The sequence below is a fragment of the Vulpes vulpes genome, chromosome 16 (assembly GCF_048418805.1).
Source record: "Vulpes vulpes isolate BD-2025 chromosome 16, VulVul3, whole genome shotgun sequence".
Lineage (NCBI taxonomy): Eukaryota > Metazoa > Chordata > Mammalia > Carnivora > Canidae > Vulpes > Vulpes vulpes.
Window position 1 is genome coordinate 59,217,063 of NC_132795.1, and position 24,326 is coordinate 59,241,388.

The following is a 24,326-nucleotide window of genomic DNA, read 5'->3' on the forward strand; positions in this document are numbered from 1 at the left end:
CCTTCCCTGCCAGGCTCCTGTCTCCTCCCCCTCCCCTGCAGCACACTTGTGGAGGCCCTCACCCAGGACCCAGTGGAAAATTTTCCTTCTTCTTTATGACTTAAAACACACACGCTCCATTCTTCACCTCTGAATCGACACAGGCAGAAGAGGGCAGCTAGACTGTGCCCCACCCCACCCCAGCCCGAGTACACACACACACACACACACACACACACACACACACACCGCAGCAGGGGCCACTGGACTTGCATGCTTTATGAGCTGGAAAGGAGAGAAGAGATGTTTTCCAGCTGCTACTCCACCTCTGGCCATCCAAACACAAGTGTCCCAAACACTCCCCAACAAGTTCTCCCAGGACACTTGTGAGGCCCTGGATTAAAACTGGTTCTACTTCTTACTGAGTCTCTAATCAAGACACAAAGTCCAGTTTGGAATTGTCACCATGATGCGATCCTTGGCATCTTTGTTCTTTTGGTGACAAATCTGTTTTCCACTGCTCATTCTCCCCCTCCCCACATGCATTCAAGCAAAAAAAAAGAAAAAAAAATAACCTTCCTGTGAATTCTCACAGCTATGTGATAAGTGATCCCTCACACACGCCACCTCCTGCTTGCTATCAACACTCTCAAATACAGTTCCTCCGGGAAAGGGTCAACCCACAGCTTTCTTCTCATTTTTCCCCTTAAATCCACTCAAACTTGGCAGTCTAAGAAGCTCATTTAGCCTTTGCCTGGGAAGTAGGAGGCTGGGTTGGGTGTCAATGAAAAGAATAAACTAAATGGGTGCAGGAGAAAATGCAAACTCAGAAAACTTCAAGATTCTCCTGCAACTTTGTGCACATGGCTGGCAACTTTTTTTAAACTATTGAACAACTCAGTACTTCAGTTAGTTGGCATTCCAAGTTTTAGGAAAGCCCTCCCACCCTTCTCCCCCAGCTCTTCTCTCTTGAGAGTGAAAAGGGAAATTTTCCAGATGTCAAAAGGACCCATAGGGGCCTCACGCCCTAAAATGAGAGCAAAGGTTGCAAGGGGTTCACTTACCACTGTAGGTTTTCTCTGCAGGGCATCTGCCCCTTCATCTATGCCAGACCCTCTGACTGAAGAAACTGAGTTTCTCCCCCCTGCCCCCATCCCAAGCTCAGTCAGAAAAAAGGAACGGGACTCGCTACGCCCTCCGGAGCTGCACCCCAGTCTGGGCTGCAGCGCAAGGGCACCGCAAAAGCGGGCACCGCAGGGGCTCTGGCCGGGACACCCGGAGCGCTTACCGATGTCAGAGTTGCAGAAGGCGTCCTGGGGGTGGCTGGGCGAGCATGTGCACGCCTCGGCGCCCCAGTGCCCCAGGCTCCAGCTGCCCAGAAGCACCACTAGCCCGAGCCAGGGAGTCATTGCCGCTGTGGCTGCTGAGGCTGCTGCTCGCCTCTCCAAAGTTGTCGCGCGCGCCGCTGGAGGGGCCGCTGCAGCCCGAGCTCGCCTGCCCGGCCTTGCGGGGCAACTTTGGCTTCGGCGCGCTGCCCTCGGGGTGCCCAGTGGGGAGGGATGGGGCGCAGCGAGGCTGTCTCGGCGCTGGCGCACGACTCTGCGGGCCGGCGGTCTCTCCCGGGGAAGGAGCGGGAGCCGGGGCGGAGCAGGAGCAGCAGGAGGAGGAGAAGCCGTCTGAGCGCCCGCCCGCTGCCCGCTCTGCGCCGCTGCCCGGCGGCCGAGAGTTATAGTGCGGGTCCCCCCGGGCAACTCCTCTCGGGCACTCGGGGCCCGCCCCCTGCGACCAATGGCAGAGCCGCATTACCTCATCGGCCCTCCAGAGGGGCGGGGCCGGGGGCGCGGGCCGACGGGGCGGGGCGGCCCCGGACCGTTCAGATCCTTATAGGGAATAATACGGCTGTGGGCACGGGAGCGGGTGAACCGGAACGCGCCTCGGACCTAAGCTTGCCAGGTGGCCCCCGGAGCGGGTCCCCGGGCCCGACCTCGCCAGTGCTCTGACCACACGCCCACCCACCCTGCTTGCTCTCTGAGCGCTTCTGACCCAAACCACCCACCACAGCACCAACTCGTCCTCGTGTCACAGGCGGCCCTGGCGACCCTGACCGCGCCTGGTGGAAGGGCTAAGGACAAAGGCTAACTCTCCAGCTTCTCTGGAAAGAGCAGGGTCAGAGGGGAGAGGACCAGCTGACGACCCACACACCTACCGTCCGACTTTCCTGGATGTGAGGGAGCCATCTGCCCTTTGGAGCTGGCTTTAAGGGACTGTTGCGCAGCACCCCCACCCCCACCCCACTTGCCCAGAGTAAACTGTGAAGTCACTCAACAAACACTGTTCTGAATGTTGGAATGAGCAAAACAAAGTCCTTGCTTCCATGAAAGTCGCAAGCAGTGCATCAGTGAATTCACCAATATGCCAGGTGATTTTCTATGATGATAGTACCATGAAGAAACAAAACTTAGTAATGGGTTAGAAATTACTGGATGATGGTGGGGGGACTGCTTTCTATGGAATAGTGAGAGAAGGTATATCTGAGGAGGTGACAGTCTGGCTGAGAGGTGAGCAAGGAGAAGGAGCAGGAGGAAGTCATATGGAAATCTGGGAGGAGAAAATGCCAGTTAGGGAGAACAGCAAGTGCAAAGGCTCTGAGCTTATTTGAAAAACAATGAGTAGAAAGGGCAGGAGAAAATAGTAACCCCACCAAAGCCAGACAAATCTCCATCCTTCAGCAAGGAATTGGGGGTGAATTGATCCAAAACTGGGGTAACTTACACTGGATTCTGGAGAACTATCCAGGATCTTAGCCTACTAGCCATAATGGATGATTGCTAATAACTAATACTATGACTATCCTTATTATTAAGGAACATCTTGATTCTGCCTTATAGTTTCCATGCCACATTTCATTATATCTCACAATTTTTTTTTTTTTTTAGATAGGAAAACACAAAGTACTATTCACACTTTCTAGATGAGGAAACTGGCACAGAATGGTGACATGACTTGGCAAGCAGCCAGGAGCTCCATTCACTCATTTGCACCTGAAGAAGGATTTTATTTATCTGGACTAAAGCAGTAATTAGCTATCACCGTGCAGATGCCCTTTTGCAGCTGGAGACTTCTGTCCTTCTATTCTTGTGTCTCTCTCCCTTTCTCTCCTAACTCATTCTGTTTAGGAAGGTCCTTGAATGTTTTGAATATAGAAATGCCAAATGTTTGGAACAAAGTGAGGACTGGGAATACTTCTCAGAAATGCAAGTTCAACTTCTTTCTCAGAAACTCTCTTTACACCTCGGATAAGTGGCACTGGGATGGCAGAAGCAGAACATTTCATTAAAAATGATATTTCCAGGAACATTTTTTAAACTCCTTTGCCCCTGCTCCTGAAGAATTGTAGCTATAAGGAAGGAACCAAGTTTCCACATTCTCCTGCCCTGTCCCCTTCCTAACTTCTAAGCCCCTTTCCACCTTAACTCTATAGCCTGGCCCAGATAGTTCTTTCCTTCTCTCAATGTTTACTTCAGCACTTAGCTCACTGTTTCATAGAATATAATTGTATCATTTCCCCAACCACACTAGAAATACTTTAAGATCTGAGATATTTAGCCACACTGCTTTTTTGGCCCTCTGAGTATAAAATGGGGTCCCAGGAGACTTGGGTGTGGCTATGGCCAGCTGCCCAGAGAGTCTGAAGCAACAGACACACTCTAGGGACCCAGGTTGAATGAGGGCATACTTGGTGGGATTTGAGAGTTTTGCTTATCCTTGCATGGTGCCAGTCATGTGGAAGGTTTTATAAGCCTTTCCAGACCAAGTCCGCTTTGAATAAGCAACTTATGTGATAAAGGCCCTCTCTTCTCTTTTTACTTTTCACTTTACGGTTTTGTCCAACATGCCAGTATGTTCTCCAAGGGAAGGCTTGCCTAGAACATGAGTATCAAGCAGGTAACTTTTGCTCAACTTCAAGCAGCAGGTTCCTTATAGAAAGCATCTGAAACATTTGATTATGGCAACTACTTAATTATGTAAGCATCCAGAGTAATCTGATTGTTTTTCCAGCTGAAAGGTAATGAAATTGCCTTTTGGTTTATTTCCTCTTGCACCTAAACTGGTCCATGCAGTGTCTTTGCAGTTTAGCTTCCCTTTCAGTTGCAAAGCCCTCCCTAATGTCTAACCCAAGGGGACTCCCCTCTGCCCACCCATGAGAATTCCGTTCAGCCCTCACCCTGAGGAAAAGAAAGAACAAGAATCCTTGTGAAGGAGAGCACAACTGCCAGGGTCAGCACCCCCAGCAAGCAGAGCTCACAGGCATCAATCTGGATGTCATGTTGTCCTTAGACCTAATAATATGTAAGAATTACTTTTTCAAGACTATTTTATAAGCTAGATGGAGCAGACCTGCAGCTAGTGGTAAGAATGACGATACTGGCTCTCCCACTTTCTCTTGACAGCTAAGAATAAGGATAGGTTTATAAACTTCAGAAGAACTACAGTTTCAACATCTCTCTGAGCTGTCCTCAAATCTACCACGCTGAGCTGATGTTCTCTTCCCTGGAACTTTTCTAGGGAAGGTGAGTCCACCCCTTTCATATCAAGTTACGGAATACTGAAATCTATGAGAAGTCTCTCATAGACATTCAGAGGTTCTTAAAAAGGACCTCAGAGACTACCCATCCAACTTTATAGGTGGGGAAGATAAGGTTCAGACAGGTGAGAAAATTGCCTCTCACGGTCATCTTGTGGCAGAGCCAGGATTACTTTACAGTTGCCTGATTCCTTAGCTGGCTCTCTCCCACATTCCTGGGCCTCAGTCCCCCCAGCCACAGCACATGACCTAGTGCTTGCATCCTAGTCATGGAAACTCCAGCCATTCAAGGTCCTGAATCTGCATGTCAGATCTGTATTTCAGGAATTTGTTTCAGTCTCTTTGTATGGTGGATAACACATGGAGAATCCCGCCTGCCACCTGCCCTGGCTAAACAGTTCTCCGTCATGATAATAATCACCTCTGAGCCAATCAGAACAAATACCACTCTGTTCTCGGAGGTTTATCTCTTGTGTGTTTATTTTTTCCCTTTCTAAATTATTACTTAATACTTTTTAAAACATTCCAAACAGATTACTGCAAAGAAATGCATGAAGCTTTATTTCTGGGAGACAAAAAGAGGCTGGAATGAGGGGGGGGGAAAAGACCTCAGATTGGTTCGATTGTTGCTGCAGAAGAATAGTTGCTTGCATGTGTGGACAACTCACCTGGCCATACCTCAATTTCTGTGTTTATTGAATGAAAGCTATAACTTAATGGTCTCCAAGATCTCCTTTGGCTCAAAAAGTCAAAGATTCCATAGGAAACTCTCAAGGACAAGAAAGATAGACCTTACCCTTTAAACAGGTTTGAGACAAATCGAATATGCCCAAGACTGAAGCACATCCATCAATCTCTCAATCAACACTTATTGAGTTCCTATTCTGTTCTCTCCTCCAAGGCTCAGGCTGAAAACAAAGATTGTGATGGTGAAGCCATAGGAGAGACTGAAGCCCTTGTCTCTGATAGGGCCCTGTTTAAATTACTTGTTTATCTGTCTGTTTACCTCTTGGATCATAAGCACTAAAAGGTCAGAAAATACATCTTTTATTGCCTTTATATCTTATTTTCAAAATTCACTAAACTACTATTCAGGGTTTTTAAAAAGATTCTATTTATTTATTCATGAGAGACACAGAGACACAGGCAGAGGGAGAAGTAGGCTCCATGCAGGAAGCCTGATGTGGGACTTGATCCTGGGACTCCAGGATCAGGGCCTGGGCCAAAGGCAGGCGCTAAACCACTGAGCCACCCAGGCATCCCCTACTATTGCAGTTTAAATGCCTCCTCCTCCAGAGAGCCTTCCTTCTGTCTTTCTCCCCCAGTCTTCATCAGTCACCCACAGTGGATTTCCACAGGACCCTGTGCTCCTTTCTTTCATACCACTTAGCTGGCAATAATGTGATTGTTTATCCATCTCTTTCCCTTCCGGGATAGAGGAAGCCCCTCGAAGACAGTGTTGGTAACAAAGAAGTCAACAAGTACTGGTTGAGTGAGTCAAATTGATTGGTCCCACCAACCCCTTCCCACTTACTCTGATAGACAGGTGGTAGCTCCTTGGAGAGCTCACAGAGCCTTATCCCTCTGGCTGGTGCTAGGGGGCGCTGTAAGCCAGAGAACACCCATTTCCTCAGCCTGCAGTCTCCGCCAGTCTCACTGAGAAGGTGGGAGAGGCAGTTCCACACTAGTTACCCACTCTGAGTGGGTGAAACTAACCCCTCCCATCTGCAATGGCCACAGAGCTGTCGGTCAGCATCCCGTCTGGGTCCGCAGCTGCCCAGCTCCTCCACCCCTGAGCTGGCCACATGTCAACCAAAGGGGAGACATGCTCTCAGGAAGCTGTATACTCATGAATCATGGGTTTGGGGGGATTGGGGAGATCTGGGAACACAACAGACAATGTCATGATCCCACTCTTTCAGGGCATAGCTGGCCTCTGGAAATTAAACCAGGAGAAGGTGCTGACAAGACATGTTGTTTCTGTTGTCTCATAAGGAAACACCTCTTTTCTTCCCTTCCTTTTCCCTTCTAGACCCTGGCCACAATGCCTTCCCCCAAACCCACAGTCCTCATCTGAAAGTCATTACATTCAAAATAGCCCTTTTCAAGCAACAGACAGTCCTGGTCCACCCATCACGATGAGCCCTGGCCAGACCCTCAGTGGGGTTGCTGCCCAGCACTGGGAATTATGAACCTGAGATGGTAAGCACTTCTGGTTCTCTGTGTGTCTGGCACCAACTGGGAGTAAACACCTTTTCTCACTTCCATCTGGAGCTAATTTCATGGCAATAAAATTGCAGAGTGTCTCTTGCCCTAGCTCCCCTTAGTCCTGCCATGGAGTGAAGACCCCTTAGTAAGAGTCTCTGGCTGCATACACCTAAATCCTGGGCTTTTCGCATTTCCTTCTACCCTTTCTGGCTTAAAAATATCTTCTGGGATTTTTAAGCCAGAAAACACATGTGAACTGTAGAGACATTTTGCTCCCTATGTTTTCTGGTGGTGAGAGATGAGAAACAAAGTTAATATTCCAGCTCTGTTTTAAAATTTTTAATTATTTATTTATTTATTTACCTATTTGTTTTCAAACTGACTATGTGCTCAGTTGGTCAATTATTTCTGTGAAAGGTAATACTAAGTGGAGGGAGACCTTCTCTTCCTTGACCCTGTCTTAATGTTTTCCTTATGCTGGTGGAGTTCATGTGTTTTTCCTTTAAAACTGAGTAGCAAAAAAATAAAAAAATAAAAAATAAAATAAAACTGAGTAGCTCCTTTGTGGTTTCTTTGAAGGTTGCATGTGCAGCTTTGCAGAGAAGATGCATGTGAGTCTCCGCTGGGTGTTCTCATGGCTTGGGAGGGAATAGGATGGACAGTATGCCTGGTCTCCAGTCCGATGGGGCTGGAGATTCTGTCTCTGGCAAGGCACTTGAGCTCTCTTCAAGAGAACTTGCTGGAAATGAAATTGACCTGTCCTGTGTGATGGGGATGTTCCAAAGAGTGTTTGACACCGCTGACCACATCCTTCTTCAAACTTGGCTGCTGAGACTCCAGTCTCTCTGGGTTTTCGATTTCCACCTCTCCAACTGTACCTTCTGTCTTCTTGGCAGACTCTTTGAACTCTTCTTGTCACTAGAATGTAGGTGTTTCCCAATTTTTTGTCCCTGGCTGCCTTCCCTTCCCTTTTAGCCTCTGCATTCTCCCCAGCTAATTCTCTACCCTGGTTCTAGCTACTTCTCTGACATGTGCCCAGGAATGGGCACTGCAAGCAGCATTATCCCCCTCAGGCCCAGTCTATAGCCAGCTTCCCTCTGGATAATTCCACTTGGAGGTCCCATTGCCTCTTCAGACTCCACTCTTCCCCCTGATGTGGTGTTACCCATACCCGCTGAGGACACCACCTTTCACCAAGTCCTGTGATTCTCACTCCACACATATCTTCCTATCCTCCCTTTCTCCACATTGCCACCATTTCTGCCTTGGATTAGGCCCATGTAGATTCTCTCCTGACAATTTCAGTAGTCACATAACTGGTCACCCTGTCCAGAGTCTTTGTCAAATGCAACTTTTGCCCTACTGCTCATGTAAAATTTTTCAGATATAAATTTGAAATCATCCTGTCCTTTGCTTAAAATGATTCATTTGTCCTCCATGGCTTTCTGAACAAAGTCTTAAACCCCCCAAAGAAAAGCATACAAGGCTCTGTACTGTGATCTGGCTCTTCCCAGGGCCCCACCTTGGGGGACCATTGCCATGGAATACAATGTGATTGTTCCCCCTATAGTTATGCAACAGTAGGCCCTGTCTTAGCTTATCTCTCCAAACCTATGCCCTCATTCCCATCTTCTAACCCAACATGAGCTTCCAGCTGTCAGTTTCCTGCCTCTGAGGCTTATTCACACTATGCTCTTTGCCTGGAATCCACCCTCCACCAATGTTTTCCCCACCCTCCTCCGTCTCATCTGCAAAGATTCTCTTATCTTTCAGGATTCAGCTAGAGTCACCACCTTGTGGATGTTTTCCTGAGCCTCTGTCTTCCTCAACAGAATTGACCTCCTCTCCTTGGCCTCTCTTCCCTCATTCCTCTCCCACACACATCGTAGACTCCAGATTTCCACCCAGTACTTCCCACACTCTGTTGCCCCTAGTGGTTGACATGTCTTTCTCTCCTCTTGACAGCTTCTTGGAAGCCCAGCACAGAATCTGCACATTGTAGGCATTTACCAAATATTGAAAGAATAAATAATCAATGAATGGCTAGGGAAGAAAAGATGGGAATGATCAGAGTTATTATCTTCACAAATTCACCATTACAGAGGTTCTGGAATCTGGCTTCTTAAGTCAAGAAACTCATTAAGGTTCAGTCCCCAGACTTGATCAGTCCCGGGGATACTATGATTCATAAGAGACTAGCAAGCCAACCACAACTCCATTGTCTTTGCTTCCAATGAAATATTTGTCACATAGGTTAAAGCACTCATATCAATGTGACCTCCATATTTTCCCCCTTAGAATCATAGAGGGCTTTGTGTGAGGCTAGTTTCTCATCAGAAAGTTGCTTTGCACATGAGAGACACCTAACTCTGGGAAATGAACAAGGGGTAGTGGAAGGGGAAGTGGGCGGGGGGTTGGGGTGACTGGGTGATGGGCACTGAGGGGGGCACTTGGCGGCATGAGCACTGGGTGTTACGTTATATGTTGGCAAATTGAACTCCAATTAAAAATAAAGAAGGTTGCTTTGGTGTATATGGAGTCAGAACACAGGGATTGAGGTCATTGTAAGTAGGTTTTTTTCAGCTGAGATACTATGGAATTTTCCTCACCAAACTGAACTGAAGGCTTTGCCACAGGTATGACAATGTTCACACCCACGGGCAAGAGCCCCTCTTGCTGGAAGGTGACAGTGCTGACACATATTGCCAACTTTGGACTCTGGTCTTCCCATTTCTCTGCTCAAAACTTGCCACTCTTCACTTCTTTCACCCAGACTTTTTCTGCACTGGGAATATTACAGTCCATTTGGTTTCTGTGTTTTAGATTACAGTCACCATTCTATGATTCCTTCAGGTCAACTAGTTTGGGTTCTAGACTTTGAATGCTTCTCTTACTGTGTCTTGATGTGCTACCACAGACAGCTAATCATATATGTGGTGTGTGAATTTATGGCTTTGGGACTCAAAAGACAAGTAACCTTCTTTCCAAGTTGTGGGTGGACTCTTCGTTAACATTGCTCCACTGACCATCTCTATTTGCCTCACATCAGCTCTTTGGAGGAAAGGGGCAGGATTCTCTCCTTTCACCCTGCTTCCTTCAAATATTCCCCAGACACTAATTAAGTGTTCACTGCTACATGCTAGACACTGAAAATCTAACAGTGAACAAGGCACAGACCTGCCCTCAAGGAGTTCCCAGTCTCATTATCTCTTTCTCTTGTGGGAGAGTAAGACATGAAAATAAGAGTGGGTGGTACAAACTACAACTAGAGGATCAAGTGTGCCATGAGATCATAGCACTGGGTGACCCAACAAAGAAGTGGGAAGGTGTTTGGGAGACCATATTTTGGTAAGAGCTAGAAAAGAACTGTAGGGCACCAAATCCAACCCTCTCATTTTACAGATATAGAAAAAGGCCCGGAGAGGTAGGGTTTTATATAGTACTTCATCATCTTTCCATCATTCCATGCCTCTCTAATTTAGTGTAAATAATTCTTTCCCTGCCCTGTAATATGCATCAGCTATAGTATGTAAGCTGAAAAAGATTTCTAAGACAAGAAAAAGGGAGGAAGGGGACTCACATTAGTTCAGTACCAACTATGGACAAGTCATTTCCAATACAGTATTGTCTTCAATCCTCACAACTCTTGATAACAGGTATTACTTTATGTCTGCATTATGGTTAAGAAAACAGGCAAAACCAAAAAAATAAAAAAATGCATATCTGTGTTCACTGCTGCATTATGTACAACAACCAAGATGTGGAAATAACCTAAGTGTTATTGATGGATGAATGGATAAATTAATTGTGATACACACACACACACACACACACACACACACAAACAAAAACATGGGAATATTATTCAGCCATAAAAGGAAAGAAATCTTGCCATTTGCCAAACAACGTGGATGGACCACATTTAATTTCTCACAAGCAAGGAAGAGGCAGAGCTGTGATTCAGACCCAGGGGCTCTGTCCAAACCAGTACTATTTCTGGAGCCTAAAAATCACTATACCCTCAGGGTCATCAGGACATTGGAAGTGCTAATGATTTCCTCTTTGTCTTTTGGGTTCTCTATAAGGGCTCAGAGTCCTTGATCATTGTTGTCACCAAGCAGAGGGAGTCACAGTGCCTCCCACTGAGGGTTGGAGAGGAACCTTTATCAATAGGGAGGTGAGATACATCTCTTATTTTGCCTGGTTAGCAGTGGAGAGAAGGCAGAAGCAATCACAGAGCAGGCAATTTCTGGGGGTATAGATGTGCCCTTTCTTACTCAAGAATTTGGATGGATGCCACAAGAACATCACATTTGTATTACAAAGAAAGGGCCCTGAATCCAGAAGCAAGCTGATAGAATACTAATCAGTACATTTTTAACAGCCATTGAATATGGCTTCGTATGCACTGAAATTTCAAGCATGAGATTGAGGCAATGTACCAGGTTTTTCTTCTAGTTCTGCTACACACAATATCTGAGTGACCGTAGGTGAATCGATGAATCCCCCATTCTTCAAATGTAAAACCAAGGGATTTGACTTTATGATCTCTCTGAACTTCTCAGTGGAATATTTTGGAAGGAGACTGACAAAGGGGTCAAAGATCAACACCTGTGACATCAGTAAAACTGGCTTTTAATCCTTCACTTTTTCCCTCTGACCTTTAACAAGTTCCTTAACCTCTCTGAGCCTCGGATGTCTAGTGGTAAAATGGAGGAGAGATTCTTACCTCATACCTCATTCATACCTCAATGGAGGAGGATTTTCATGAGGATCAAATGAGGTGTGGTAAGTAAGGCATTTGGCACAGTGCCTGGCACATGATAAATTCTCACCGAGAACCTATATGCGCCAGGGTGTGACCCTACAGGTGTAGGGGTGAATGAGGCCTCTGCCTTCAAGCAGCCTGTTATCTAATGATCTGTGTTGATTAAGGATGAGCAAACTCCCATATCCCCTTTGACCATGTAAGTAATACCCAGAGAACGGATGGGGTATAAGGAAGAGGAAAAGAAAACAAAAAAATTATAATAATAGTTTCTTCTTACAGAGTACCTACTGGGTGCCAGGTGTTCTTCTAGGCAGCCTGTGTATATTAATTCATAGCAAAAACTGTGAGGTAGATGGAATTATCCTCACCATCCCTGTTTTCCTCACATACAGAAACAAAGGTACGGAGAGGTTCTGTAACTTGCTCAAGGTAGCATGGTCAGGATACTGCAGTGCTGGGATTCGACACCAGAGCAGCCTGACCCAAGAGCCCATGCTTTTAACCATGGGCTTTTAACCCACTAGCCTGCCTTTTCCCAAGGAAGGTGAGCAGGCAGAAAGTAACAAGGATACAAAATGGCAGACGTCCAGTGCCTGTTGCCAATGGGTCTTCTTTCCCAGAACGCCTCATAAGAACATAAATCAGATGTGGCCCCAATCGGAAAAGACACTTAGTAGGGCAGAGAGCACCTCTGCAGGCCTTCCTGGAGAATAATACTCAATGGATTCAGTGGGATTTGCAGCCCTCAGAACACTTGTCCAAGTCCCATCTTGTCCATCTACAACATTTCTCCCTAGTTTATATTTATACTCTGTAAAGGGAAAGCAAGCATTTAATTGAAATTGGTATTTTCTAGGGTTAACTAATAAATAAATAACACTGACTGAGCACTTATTATGTGCTAGGCCCTGTTCTATGTACTTGGCAGATATAAATCTATATAACTTCTACAATTCTATGATGTAGGGGCTGTTATTATCATGCCCATTTTATAGAAAGAAAAGCTGAGGCACAAAGAGGTTCAGCAACTTAGCTGAGACCCCACAATTAATAAGTGGTAGAACCAGAATTTGAAGTATAGAGTCCAGTTCTATGCTTCTCATTACCTCTCTGTACTCTGATGAATGGTTGAAAACATTTTGTAAACACTAGCTGGTATTGTCACTCTGCTCTCATACCCATGTTCATGCTGTTTCCTTGCCCTGGAGTGCATTTCTTCCTCTCACCTGGCTACCTCTTACTTGTCCAAAGGGCTGAAGAGCAGGCTTTGAAGCACCCACAGGCATGATGGAGCCAGTTTACACTGGTTTATGAGAGCTTGATTGTTAGATTTTCTGGATTTTTTCGAGTCAGTTGTTAAACACAGCCATTATTAAAAATTTAATTACATCAACTTATAATCAAACAAATCATATTAAAAATGTGGTAATGAATACTTAAAATTCATCACTTCCTAATTATTTCGTTGCATTATACTCTCATCTCTAATTTTGAGGCTATGTCCAGCTATTGTGTCTGTGTGGTGGAAGTATTGTATCCTGGCGGGCTGTGCCAGGTTCCTCCCAACTCTGCATTCAGTGACATCACACGGGTAACTTCAAATTGGCCACGATGGGTGTATTTATACCACAGTGATTGGCAGATGCCACAAGTCAGGCTTTTTGTCCTGGAGAGCTAGTTGGTAAATATTCACCCACACACCACTGCCATTTCTTAACTGTGTGATCTTGGACAAGAATTTTCCAGTGCCTCAATTTTCCCACCTAATAAAATAACGACAGCATTAGTGCCTACCTCACAGAGTTGTAAGGAATAGACAAGATGATGCATGGAAAAGATTTAGCAGAATGTGTGGCACAGAGTCAGCCATCGATGAATGGCCGCTGTCAGTGTTAACAGGAAGACAATATTATTATTAGGCATTGTCTCCTACAAGTGGCCTTTCCTTCCACCCAAGCTGGGAGCCACCCATCAGAGATGAGCTCTGACTTGAAACTCACTGCACTTCTTTGGGATTATCAGTTTCTGTGGCCCACTTTAGAAAGTGAGCTAATGACAGAGGCGAATTGAGTTTTCTCTTTTGAGCACTTAGCACAATACCTGACACTCAGTAGGTCCTTAGTAAAACTGTTAGATTAAATTATTAGTGAAGGAAGAGTTCAGAAGTACTGAAAAAGATCACTGAATATCAGAATTAGGACACTTGGAAGCTTCTCTAATCACATTACAAACTTTTAAGAAACGCTTCTTCACTTCCAAGCATTACTGGAATATTCTGTTTAGGGTTCATGCCTTGGGAGTACCTTATAATGAGGTCATTTTGGAATTTTAAAAACTAAAATCCCCCTGATTTGGTGCCCAGACAGACCCACCACACACTGAACTCTCTTTATAAAGAAGTTCTCAGTGTATAAGGTATGGAGCCCCTATGATAGTCTTAGCATGTCAAGTTAGGGATATGACCTGTAATTTTCCAAACTGCTTGAAGGTAGCTAGAACTGCCTCTGCCTCAAGTATTTAGAAAAAAAAGAAAAAAAGATCTTGATGTCACATCAACAAACTCTGAAAAAGATTGCACATACCTGGAGTGCTTTTCAAGGTCTGGGAGCCAGTGATTGGAGGCAGTTTCAGGGGGAAAGGAGGGGAGAGGCTGAAGGCATGTTGAAAAATCATTTTTTGTCTGTTGTTCCTTTGTATGAACTGGTCGCTGGCTTATGCAACGCCCAGTAATTAAAATGGCTGGAATGCTTTGCATTTTTACAGCAACGTGAAGGCGGCTTGGAAGCCTGGAGCTAGAGCCAGATGGAGGGAGGCCCAGTGATCCTACCCTGGCTGCCCCTTGGCAGAGGTGGCTGGCATCTGTCTTGGGGTGGAGGGGCTGGCAGGGAGGAGGGAGGAAGTCAAAGCAGCTAGGAGTAACTCCCACTACTCCCTCCTCTGGGCAGGTGCATCCAGGTGCACCGCCTCTAGAATGAAGATAGGCACAGACCACCCACCTTCTAGAGTCTTAAATGATTAGTGGTGCTGCCTAGGAATGATAAATAATGATAAAGCTATCCTTTATTAAATATCCACACTGTGCCAGGTCCCATACTAATAGCATCGCATGTATTATCTGCCTTCACACACAAGAATCAGATGTCATTCTTCTGCTTAAAGCTCTTTATAGATCCCTAGTGCATTTAAAATGAATTATAAATGCCTCACCCTTTCACAGCCAGTGTGCTGTAGTCCTTGCTCCTACTGCCCTTCTATTCCCCACTCTCCTTCAAGTTTACTGTGTTCTCACTGTGCTGGGAGCATGCTTTCACCCAGCTGAGCTCAGTCCCTCTCCAGGACTGCCCTGCCTCCTCCCTAGGCCTTCCCCCTGTCTTGCTAACACCAGCTCCTTCTTATTTAGCTTCCAGCTCAGATGTTTATCATCTTCTCAGAGATGTCTGCTATGGCTAAAATAGCACAACCACCTTCGCTCCCACATGGCTCCCATCATCCCATGTTTCAGATTTTTTTTTTCAGTATTCATCACTATCTGGAAAAGCCTTGTTTGTCTATTTATTTATCCACTGTCTTTTCCAACTAGAATGGAAGTTCCTTGAGGTCAGGGCCCTCATCTGTCTTGCTCACTGCTGTATTTGTAACACCTAGATCCATGTTTAATAAATATCTGTCAAGATAATGGACCTTTACAACAACCCAGCAAGCTGGACATCATTGTCCTCATCTTCCAGATGCAAAAATTGAAGCTCAAGGAGATTAAGTCATTTGCCTGTGGTCATCCCATAGGAACTGATGTCACCAAGGTCTAACTCCAAAATCCATGTTTTGGAATAAGTATGAGCAACCTTCCCCCATGGACATCTACTTTAGAAAATAGGGGAAGATGGTTTCTGTATTTCAAGAGCAGGAACCAGCACTCAATACTGTTAGCCCTTTAGTAGTATAATGATGGTGGCACCAAGAAATGAGGATGTAAACTCCTGATGGAAACCCACAATCCTGGTGTTCTAATTTAAATTCTGCTACCTGTGTGACCTTGGATGAGTTCATTATCCTCTCTGGGTACCGTTTGGAATGTGCAGAGAGTTTCTGCTTCTCCCCAGCAGTCAATTACACGATAGTTATGTGAAGCCCCAGCATTCCCATGTCTCTCTCCTGCCCTGAGGTGGAGAGGCTGGTGTGTGCATGGATCACTAGAGTGGAAGCCATACCTTGGGAGAAGAACGCTGTCCCTGACCAAGGGCATCTGCCTGCCTGGGAGTAACTTCAGGAATAAGCAGCTTGTGTTGAGAAGCTGGCTTTGAAGCCTTCATGGGTGTTGGAGGATGGGCAAACATGGCTGAGGATGTCGTCACTGCTCCTATCATTGTTCAAGCACTGCCTTCCTGAAAAAGCCTGACTGCCCAGCCTGGCCTTTTAAACCTCAGCATCTGCCCCAGCCTCACTCCCACTCCGACTTCATTCTCACGAAAAAAGACCTGTGCCTTCCTCATCATGACACAAGTTGCATCTTCTTTCTACCATTGGCTTTTTAAAAGGCATTTTATTTTGATGTAATTCCAGTTTACAGAAAGGTTGCAAGAATAGTTCAAAGAATTACCAGATAGATACCTTTACCCAGATTCCCCGAATATTAACATATACTGCATTTCCTCTTTCCCACCTTCTCTTTTCCCTCCCCTCTCTCACACACACTTTAGACACACACACACACACTTAGACACACACATACACACTTAGACACACACACAATTTAAGAGTAAGCTGCAGACATGAGACCTCTTTACCTCTAAATATTTCAGCGTTCATTCTGTAAACACAAGGCTGCTCTTAGCTTTTGAAGTCCAGAGCAAGTCAGCCCCTGGAAGTCAGCCCCCAGGGCTTGCATTCCAAACCTCAACTCTACCTGTTACTAACGGAATGCATTTATGTAGAAGCTTTCACTTTTCTGGACTTCAGCTTCCTGGTCTATAGATAGGGGACCCTAAAAGCACCTAACTCATAATACCAATGTGAGAATTCTTAAGATACCCTGTTTTGCAGGTTCAGCACTGCAACATAGAAAGTAAAAGTGCACAGTAAGTAAATGGGCCGGTGTTTTGCTAGAATGCTTTGGGTTTTTTTTTCTCTTTGAAGTTGTTTGGATTCCTTGGATTTCTCCCTCTCTTTCAGGCCAATTTTCTTTTTAAAAAAAAAAAAAGCAAGACAGGTTCTGTTGTTGATGCACCCCCTATTTACTGAGCACTCATGCTGGGTCTGACCATGCTCTGGGTACTGAGATACAGCAGCGAATAAGACAGATGCAGTCCCTGGCCTTCGAGCCTGTATTTGCGTGGTGGAGACAGACAGTGGACATGAAAACAGATAGATGAACCATTTCAGTCACAAGTGCCATGAAGAAGGTAAAGCCAAGTGACTGGGAGCCAGAGAGTGTGCAGGGAACTCCTTTAGTCAGGGTAACCAGAGATGACTTCTCGGATGAGGCAAAACTACTAGCTACTTTTAATCTAAGAAAGTGCCTTCTGGGAAAATGTCAGACACAATTAATTGCTTGATAAATGTTCCCTCATGATTGAATGCAAGGTAGGATGCATGAGAGTTTTAAATCCTCCCATAAGAACATAATAATTGGAGCATGCCCTTCTCTACCATTTGTTTGGAGCCATGCACCTTCCATATATTATCCTATTAGCCTTCCTGCACTTGTGAAGCAGGTGTCATTAGCCTCATTTAATAGATGAGGAGGCTGAGGTTCAGAGAAGCAAGTTCATTTGCCCAAAAGCAAAGAGAAAGTAAAGAGGGGGGCCTTTGACAGCACAGAGCTACAAAACTCCACAATGTCAGCCTCTTACTACTCACAAGTAAGAAAATGGCAGGTTTTCCTTTGAGGGAAAAGTGCCACCCTGGTGTTGGGAGGCATGGTTCCAGCCCTGGCTCTGCCACCTATGAGCCGTGGAGTCTTGGTAGAATTGTCCATAACACAGCGTAGTACTGGTTGGTCCCTCACCAGTCCAACTGTAACTGGTAAACTCACATGTTGGGGTTTTTTTTCCTTCCTCTGACTCCTCTTTAATGGAGAAAAATAACACAAAGAGGGAAGAGAATTAGGAGGAAAACAGATGGACTGCAGTATCAACCACCCCAGGTAATCACTCTTGGAGTCAGAGAGTGGGTCTGCGGTCAGAGGGCAACACAGAAGGGAGATATGAGTCCTCTGCCTCGTGACACCCAGCGTACTTTGTACATGGCAGTAGGGGCTCAAGCCCTACTCTCGTATGAATGGGTGCCTTTGTTCTCTTATGTCAATTAGAAGAGCCCTGACATTATTTCATGGCCACACCTTATACAGCAAGCAAACAATGCCTTCTGTGATATGCTGTTCAATTTCAGGAACTCCTGTTTCAAGTAGACCACTAACATATTAGAGAGTCCAAAGTAGGGTGAATGTGGGAGAGTTACTATTGTGGTTAGTTGACTGTTTTAGTTATCTACTACTGTATGGTGATATAACCCACACTTAGTGGCTCGTTTAAAACACCACACATTTCTTATCTCCTGGATTCTGTGGGTCAGGAGTCCAAGCCTGGCTTTGCTGGGTCTTCTGCAAGGGCCATAGTCTAAATGTTAGTGGGGCTGCAGTTTCATCTGGGACTCCACTGAGAAATAATCTACTCCTTTGCTCACATGCCTATTGGCAACATTCAATTCCCAGTTTCTCTCTGGCTGTAGGCTGGAATTCACCCTCAGGTCCTTGCCATGTGACTCCACAAGGCAGCTTACTATAGGGCAGCTTGCTTCTTCAAAACCATCAGGGAAGCATCTCCTCTCAAGACAGGCATTGCAGTCTTCTACAATGTGGTCACATAGATATAATCACATGCATCATCCTGTCACCTTTGTCATTCTGTTGGTGAAAAGCTTTTCATAGGCCCTGCCCACACTCAAGGGTGGGGAGGGATTATGCAAGAATGGGAATGCCAGGAGGAGGGGATCATGGGAGCCACATTGGCTCACCCTCCAAACAGAATGATCAGAGTGTTGAAAGCCCTGGAAATCACAGACTTAAAATCAGCACTTAAACTGTTTAACCTGGGAAAGAAGAAAATAATACTGACAAACACTAAAGACTTTTAATATATCAGTTCACTTGACCCTCATACAATTTTATAAGGTAGATATTGTTATCATCCCCATTTTACAGGTAAGAAAACTGAAGCACAGATAGTTCAAGCAATATGCCAAAGTGACACAGTTTTTGAATAGTATTGCTGGGAGTTGAACCAAAGGAGTCTGCCTCCAGGGTTCATGCCCAGTAAGGATGAGGTTGAGTTCCCCCAAAAGACTCTAGGACCAAAGGCTAAAAGCCACTAGGTGGTAGATTTGGGGCTTATTATTATAAAGAGCAAATAAAGCTGTGAGTTCTGGTGAAGTTTGAGCTCCATGTCATGGGGGAGTGAGAGGTGTTTCAACAGAAGGCTGCCCGACCATATTGCAAAAATGATGTGGAAGGGATTCCTGCATGGCAAAGAATGCTGGGTAAGATATCCTTTAAGCTCTCTTTAAATCAGAGGATTAAAAAAGATTTTTAAACTGCAACCTCAAGGCCAGAGTTGGTCCACAGATGGCTTTTCTTTTGTTTATGCAGCACTTTTGTTTTATTTTTTAATGTAATCCACAATTTTTCAGAAAAATTCCAATTTCCAGCTTCTCCTGAAAACCAGAAGCTCTGAATCCACATTGCCAGGGTATAAAAAGCAGGTGCTGAGGAGCACCTGTCCGGGTTAAACTAGAAAAATATGCTCCTGCACATCACAATCCCCACCACTCCCTCTTGTCTCTTCAACTGAGGCTACAGGTCTGTTATTTCTCCTACTGGCCTGTTTCAAGGCCCCAGGCTGCACCATAAACTCCTGGGCCAGGCATTCAGGCTATATAAACCGTGGTCACAGGAGGAAGCTGAGGTGGAGCTAGGCTTTAGTGACTATGTGAGAAGTTCAGCAAACATAGGAAGGGAGCCAGAGTATGAAAGTATTAGGGGCTCAGCTTCTGCTGTGAACGGATACCATGCTTCTCACTTCACTGGGAAAGACAGTTTTGATCCCGCTGGTGCTTTGGAGGATCTGGTGATAACCTGGAGAATAGGACTAACTCCTAAACATCTTCCAGTGCCCAGATCCATAGACTTAAGGGAAGCCAGATTTTTTGTGTTACAACTACAAGACCTGAAAACCCATTTGCTTTCTTTCTTATTGGGGAATTTGCCTTCTGAAATCATTTTAAAGGGGGGAAAACAATTTTGAGAAAAATAGGAAGGAGAGGACTCATGGAGGGAAAGCTTGGCTGTGAGGTAGATTTCTTTGCTGGTGCTTTTTTGTTCTGTTTAAAAAAAGAAAGCTATTTTTCAAGAGAATAAAAAGGAAAAGGAGGGAGGGAAGCATATTCAGCTGCAGATCTATTCAGAACTTTAAATCTCTGCCCAAAGTTCCAAGGCAGCCCCTGGAGAAAGGAAAATGCATCAGAAAAGGAGCTGGGAAACCCTCAAATAGCAGGTGGGTGCCCTGGCCCCACCTCAACGCATCAACAACAATGATAGCTAACACTTACTATGTACCAGATACTAATAGAAGTACTTTATTATAGATTCATTAAGATTCGGTCCAACCCTATGGGGCAAGCACATTATCATAATCCCATTTGATAGGTAGGGAAGCTGAAACCCAGAGAGGTTAGGTAACTTGCCCAAAACCACACAGCCCATCAGTGGCAGAGCCAGGATTCCAACTCTTGTAGTCTTGCTGTAAGACTTGTGCTGTTAACCATGACCTAGTTGAACCCTCAAGGACTGATTGAGTAGGCACATAGGAAAGGCATTATGCTAGGTATGGTGGGGGGGAGGTGAGAGGGAGCAGGAGGGAGGCATGAGGAAAGAACAAGACCCTAGTTGAGTCTTTGAGGCTAATCCACTTTCTGGCAAAGGGACCTTGAGCAAGACTGTGAGCAACTGGGCCTTGCAGGACATGGAAATTCCAGTGCCTTATACAATTAAAAGTTTATGGAAGGAGGGAGAGAGGGAGACCAACAGGGAGGGAGGGAGGAAGAAAAGAAATAGAAGCAATAATTAACAGTTAGAATAGTAATAACTAATAATTAGCTAAGCAATATGCAATAACTAATATAATAGTTAGAATAGCTCTTATCAAGTGTTTATTAGGCCAGATACTGTCAAGTGCTTTACACACATTATATCATTTAATACTCATAATAACACCCCTATGATGTGGTTAATTCTATTACTTCCATTTGAAGGCTACAGAAACTGAGGCACAGGAAGTTCAGGAGCTTGTCCAAGGTCATGATGCTGGTAGATTGGAGAGCCAGGATTCTGACCAGGTGGTGTAATTGTAGTGCCCAGACTCTTAGCTGGTAATGAAAACAGCAAATATTTGAGGTCAAGGTGTCATTCCTCCCATTCGCAGGGTACTTGGTGGATTACAAAACTCTTTGCGGTGAGGTTTCCAAGGGTGGAGATGGGGACAGAAATTTCCGGCGATTTCTGGCGAGACTCAGCCAGTGAATCTTAGCTAACATTTAGGTGCAAAATGCCAAGGCATGCAGAAATGTGGAACAGAAACCAGAGCAGCCGATGCTGCACAGCTCAGAGGCCTTTTAGCGGCCTTGTTCTCTCAGGCATGGGTCTGACTTGTACAGCAGCAATACACTGGTCTTCTGTGTTTTTACTCCCCAGGACACACTCTTGAGACTCCCATCTCTTTCGCTCCCTCACCCCCCAGGGCCAGCTGCAGCCCAGGCAGTTTTAGCCCAGCTCAGCAAAGCACAAACCAATTGCAGTGTCCCATAACTAGTGAGCTGGTGGCTGCTTAATTTGTACCCAGGCGGGTAGGCAAAGGGAAACAGAATTCAAAGCAGTAAGCTTCAGGAGTTCAGTCAGGGCACCCCTCCCCATGTTGGGCTGGGCAATGCCGCAAGCAGAACACAGAGGTTTGCACAGGCACAGCCTTACCTTCCGGGGGCCTCTTGATTCCAGCTCCCCCTGCCATGTTTGCTCCTCTGCCCTGGTTCTCCCATTGCAAAATGGAGCCCCCGGTACTTGCCCAACCTGTATCATCACTGGTACTGAGGATTGAAGGGGTCGATATAAATGACATCACAGCTCTAATCTGCAAAATTATAGCTGGCAATACAGCTGGTAATATTTTTCCTATTTAATGCATTTCCTGGAGAGGAAGTATGTCTGGGGGGGGGGGGGGGGACATAGTGTGAGAGTCTCATAGACCTGAGTTTCATTTCCAGCTCTGCCACCAGCCAGCTGTGTGTCCTTGGGTAAGTCATTGTGCTTCTCTGTGCCAGGGTTCCCTCCCTTGCCAAGTGAGAATAATGCCCACTTCAGAGTCACTGTGAAGATTAACTAGATAGCACCCAGCTCATGGAAAAAAACGTAATGAGGAGTAACTAGTAATTCTTTGCCTCACATTCCTAGTTCTCTGCCATTGTTATTCTCTTAGGGCTGCCTTCTCTGACCTCAGGACCACATCAGAATCATGGTTACCAGCCAGCACCGTGTATCAGTCCTCTCTAGTACACATCACATTGTACATTTATCTGGATGATTACTTGATTAACATCAGCTTCCTTCACTAGCCATATGGAGGCAGAGACTGTGTCTGCCTTGGGCCATCACTCTAACCCCACTAACACAGGCTTGGCATATAATAGGTGCTCAGTAAATATTTGTGGAGTAAATTAACAAAATAAATTAGTGCTCCAATATACTGGTGTATTCCATGTGTTTGCAAGGGAATGTTACAGATAGATCTTTGTTATTAATAGTGAAAGTCCTAGAATTTATTCCTTTTTAAGAAATAATGAAAGCACGCTCAAGATTATAATGGTGTCCTCCTCTTTTGCATTTTTTTCAACATGCTTTCTTGGGTGGGGCTACAGTTAAATGCAAGCCCTGGGGATTACATTCCACCCAGCATAAACCCATGAGAATGTCTCCCTCAGGAATGTCATTTGTCATTGGGTCTGATGGAAGCAGAAGGTTGAAAAATGTGGGTCTTACAATACAGATCCCCATCCCCTTTGCTTGTAGCCTCTAGAAAATTGGTCTAGAAAATTGGAGACAAGAGTGGCCTGTTTCTCCCTCAGATGGCGTGAACGTTGAGAAGTTAATACTTCTAAGATCCTGGGCTGAAAGCAGAGAATTATCTGCTTCCTGCCATAAAACTTCCTGCCTTGAGATGCTGCTTATCAAACTGTTAACCCTAATGTGTCTTGAGCAGACAGGACCTGATAGGAGAAAAGCATTTTCCTCTTGATCTGGCAGCCTACAGACCTCTACTAGAGCACATACTACCCTTTGCAATAATCCACAGGCTTTAGGCAGCGTCCCTATGAACTTTTCATCTAACAGTTAACTTTTCAGTACATTATGTAGTATAAAAAAGTTAGCAAATTAAATCCACAAATTCATGGATATTATTGCTTAGATAAACCCAATGCTGGCACTTACAAGAAAAAAAAAGAGTCAATGCAAAGAAAATCCTAAGGAAATATTAATAGTTAACTGTTACAAGAAAATGGCAGAAATTAATGTTAATAGCTAATGCATGAGTTTCAGGAATGCTGCAGTTATTTTCTTGTTTCTCTTCCCATTAATTTGTGAGTTTCTTTGGGAAAGAGACTGTCTTTTATTCTTTTTATCTCAAGCACTAGTACAGACCCTGGCACATAGGAGCTCAACAAATCTGGTGGATGTGGGATGTGTGGGTGACTGAATGGTGAGACAGGCTTGGCATCTTGGGCTCCAACAAATTCACAGAGGTTGGGGTCTTCCCAGGGCATTGGGGACAACAGTATTTCTGTGTGATAATCAGCAAAGGGAGGGTTGGGCTGGCTCCAGCCCATGAAATAAAGCTAACGTGCCCAAATGCCAGCTTCCCCACTTTCAGGCTCTCCCCTAAATGACTCTAAAGGAGTCATTACGGTCGGGTGTACAGAAATTCTGTGATTCTGGGAGGGGTTAGTTGGAATTTGAAAAGTACAGGGAAGGCAGGTAGAAGGAGGTGCTACTGAGCTGGGGCAAAACCAGACTCCAGCTTGAAGGAGTGACACTTTGAGGTCTAGTAATCACCTATGCGGTCAGCACCATGAGTGGCTCTGGGTGGTGACATCTGCGAGGTCACCCATGGGCATTTCAAGCTTCCCTGTGTGTGTGCTGGGGGATAATTTATGGAGTGGCTTCTACTGCTGGGGTCCCCACCTACCCCAGAGCAGTGGTCAAGCAAGGCAGCCTTGTCCTGCCCAGCCAGGTAAGCAGATTTGCTTCCACTTTGAGTTCTTATGCCTCCCCCTAGGATGGCACTTTACAGTTTACCAACGCATTTCATGTCCTCTGTCCCATCTGATTCCCCCACAGGATCCTAGAGGAAGCCACTTAGGGTGGTGCAGAGGGAAGGTGGGAACCAAATGCTCAAAGCCATGAGGCTCTGTAGAAGGAGCACCACTTCTACAGGAGGGCAGGGTGCTCACCTCAAGGTGGCCCAGGACATGGGACTTGGAGCCACAGCCTTGTGTTCAAAGGCCAGCTCAACTAGGCACCATCTGGGTGGCCTTAGGAGAGTTAGCCCTCTTCTCCAGGCTGCAGTTTTCTCTTCTATAAAATGGAAATATAACAATATCTGCCTCCCAGGGCTGTCGTGAATATGAATGACAATTATTTGGCACATAGTAAGTGATCAGATTTCATTACCTCATGATTACTTT

At 45.4% G+C, this 24,326-nt stretch overlaps 2 protein-coding genes across 6 annotated transcripts in view; one reads left to right on the forward strand and one right to left on the reverse strand.

Moving 5' to 3' along the window:
- Positions 1-1,821, reverse strand: part of TIMP3 (TIMP metallopeptidase inhibitor 3) — a 58,106-nt gene extending 56,285 nt beyond the window's left edge. Inside the window, exon 1 of the mRNA XM_026010945.2 lies at positions 1,268-1,821. Within this exon, the coding sequence (XP_025866730.1) occupies positions 1,268-1,388 (121 nt within the window). The 5' untranslated portion in view covers positions 1,389-1,821. The remainder of the gene's footprint in view (positions 1-1,267) is intronic.
- SYN3 (synapsin III) overlaps positions 1-24,326 on the forward strand; it is a 454,689-nt gene that overhangs the window by 205,890 nt on the left and 224,473 nt on the right. The window lies entirely within an intron of this gene.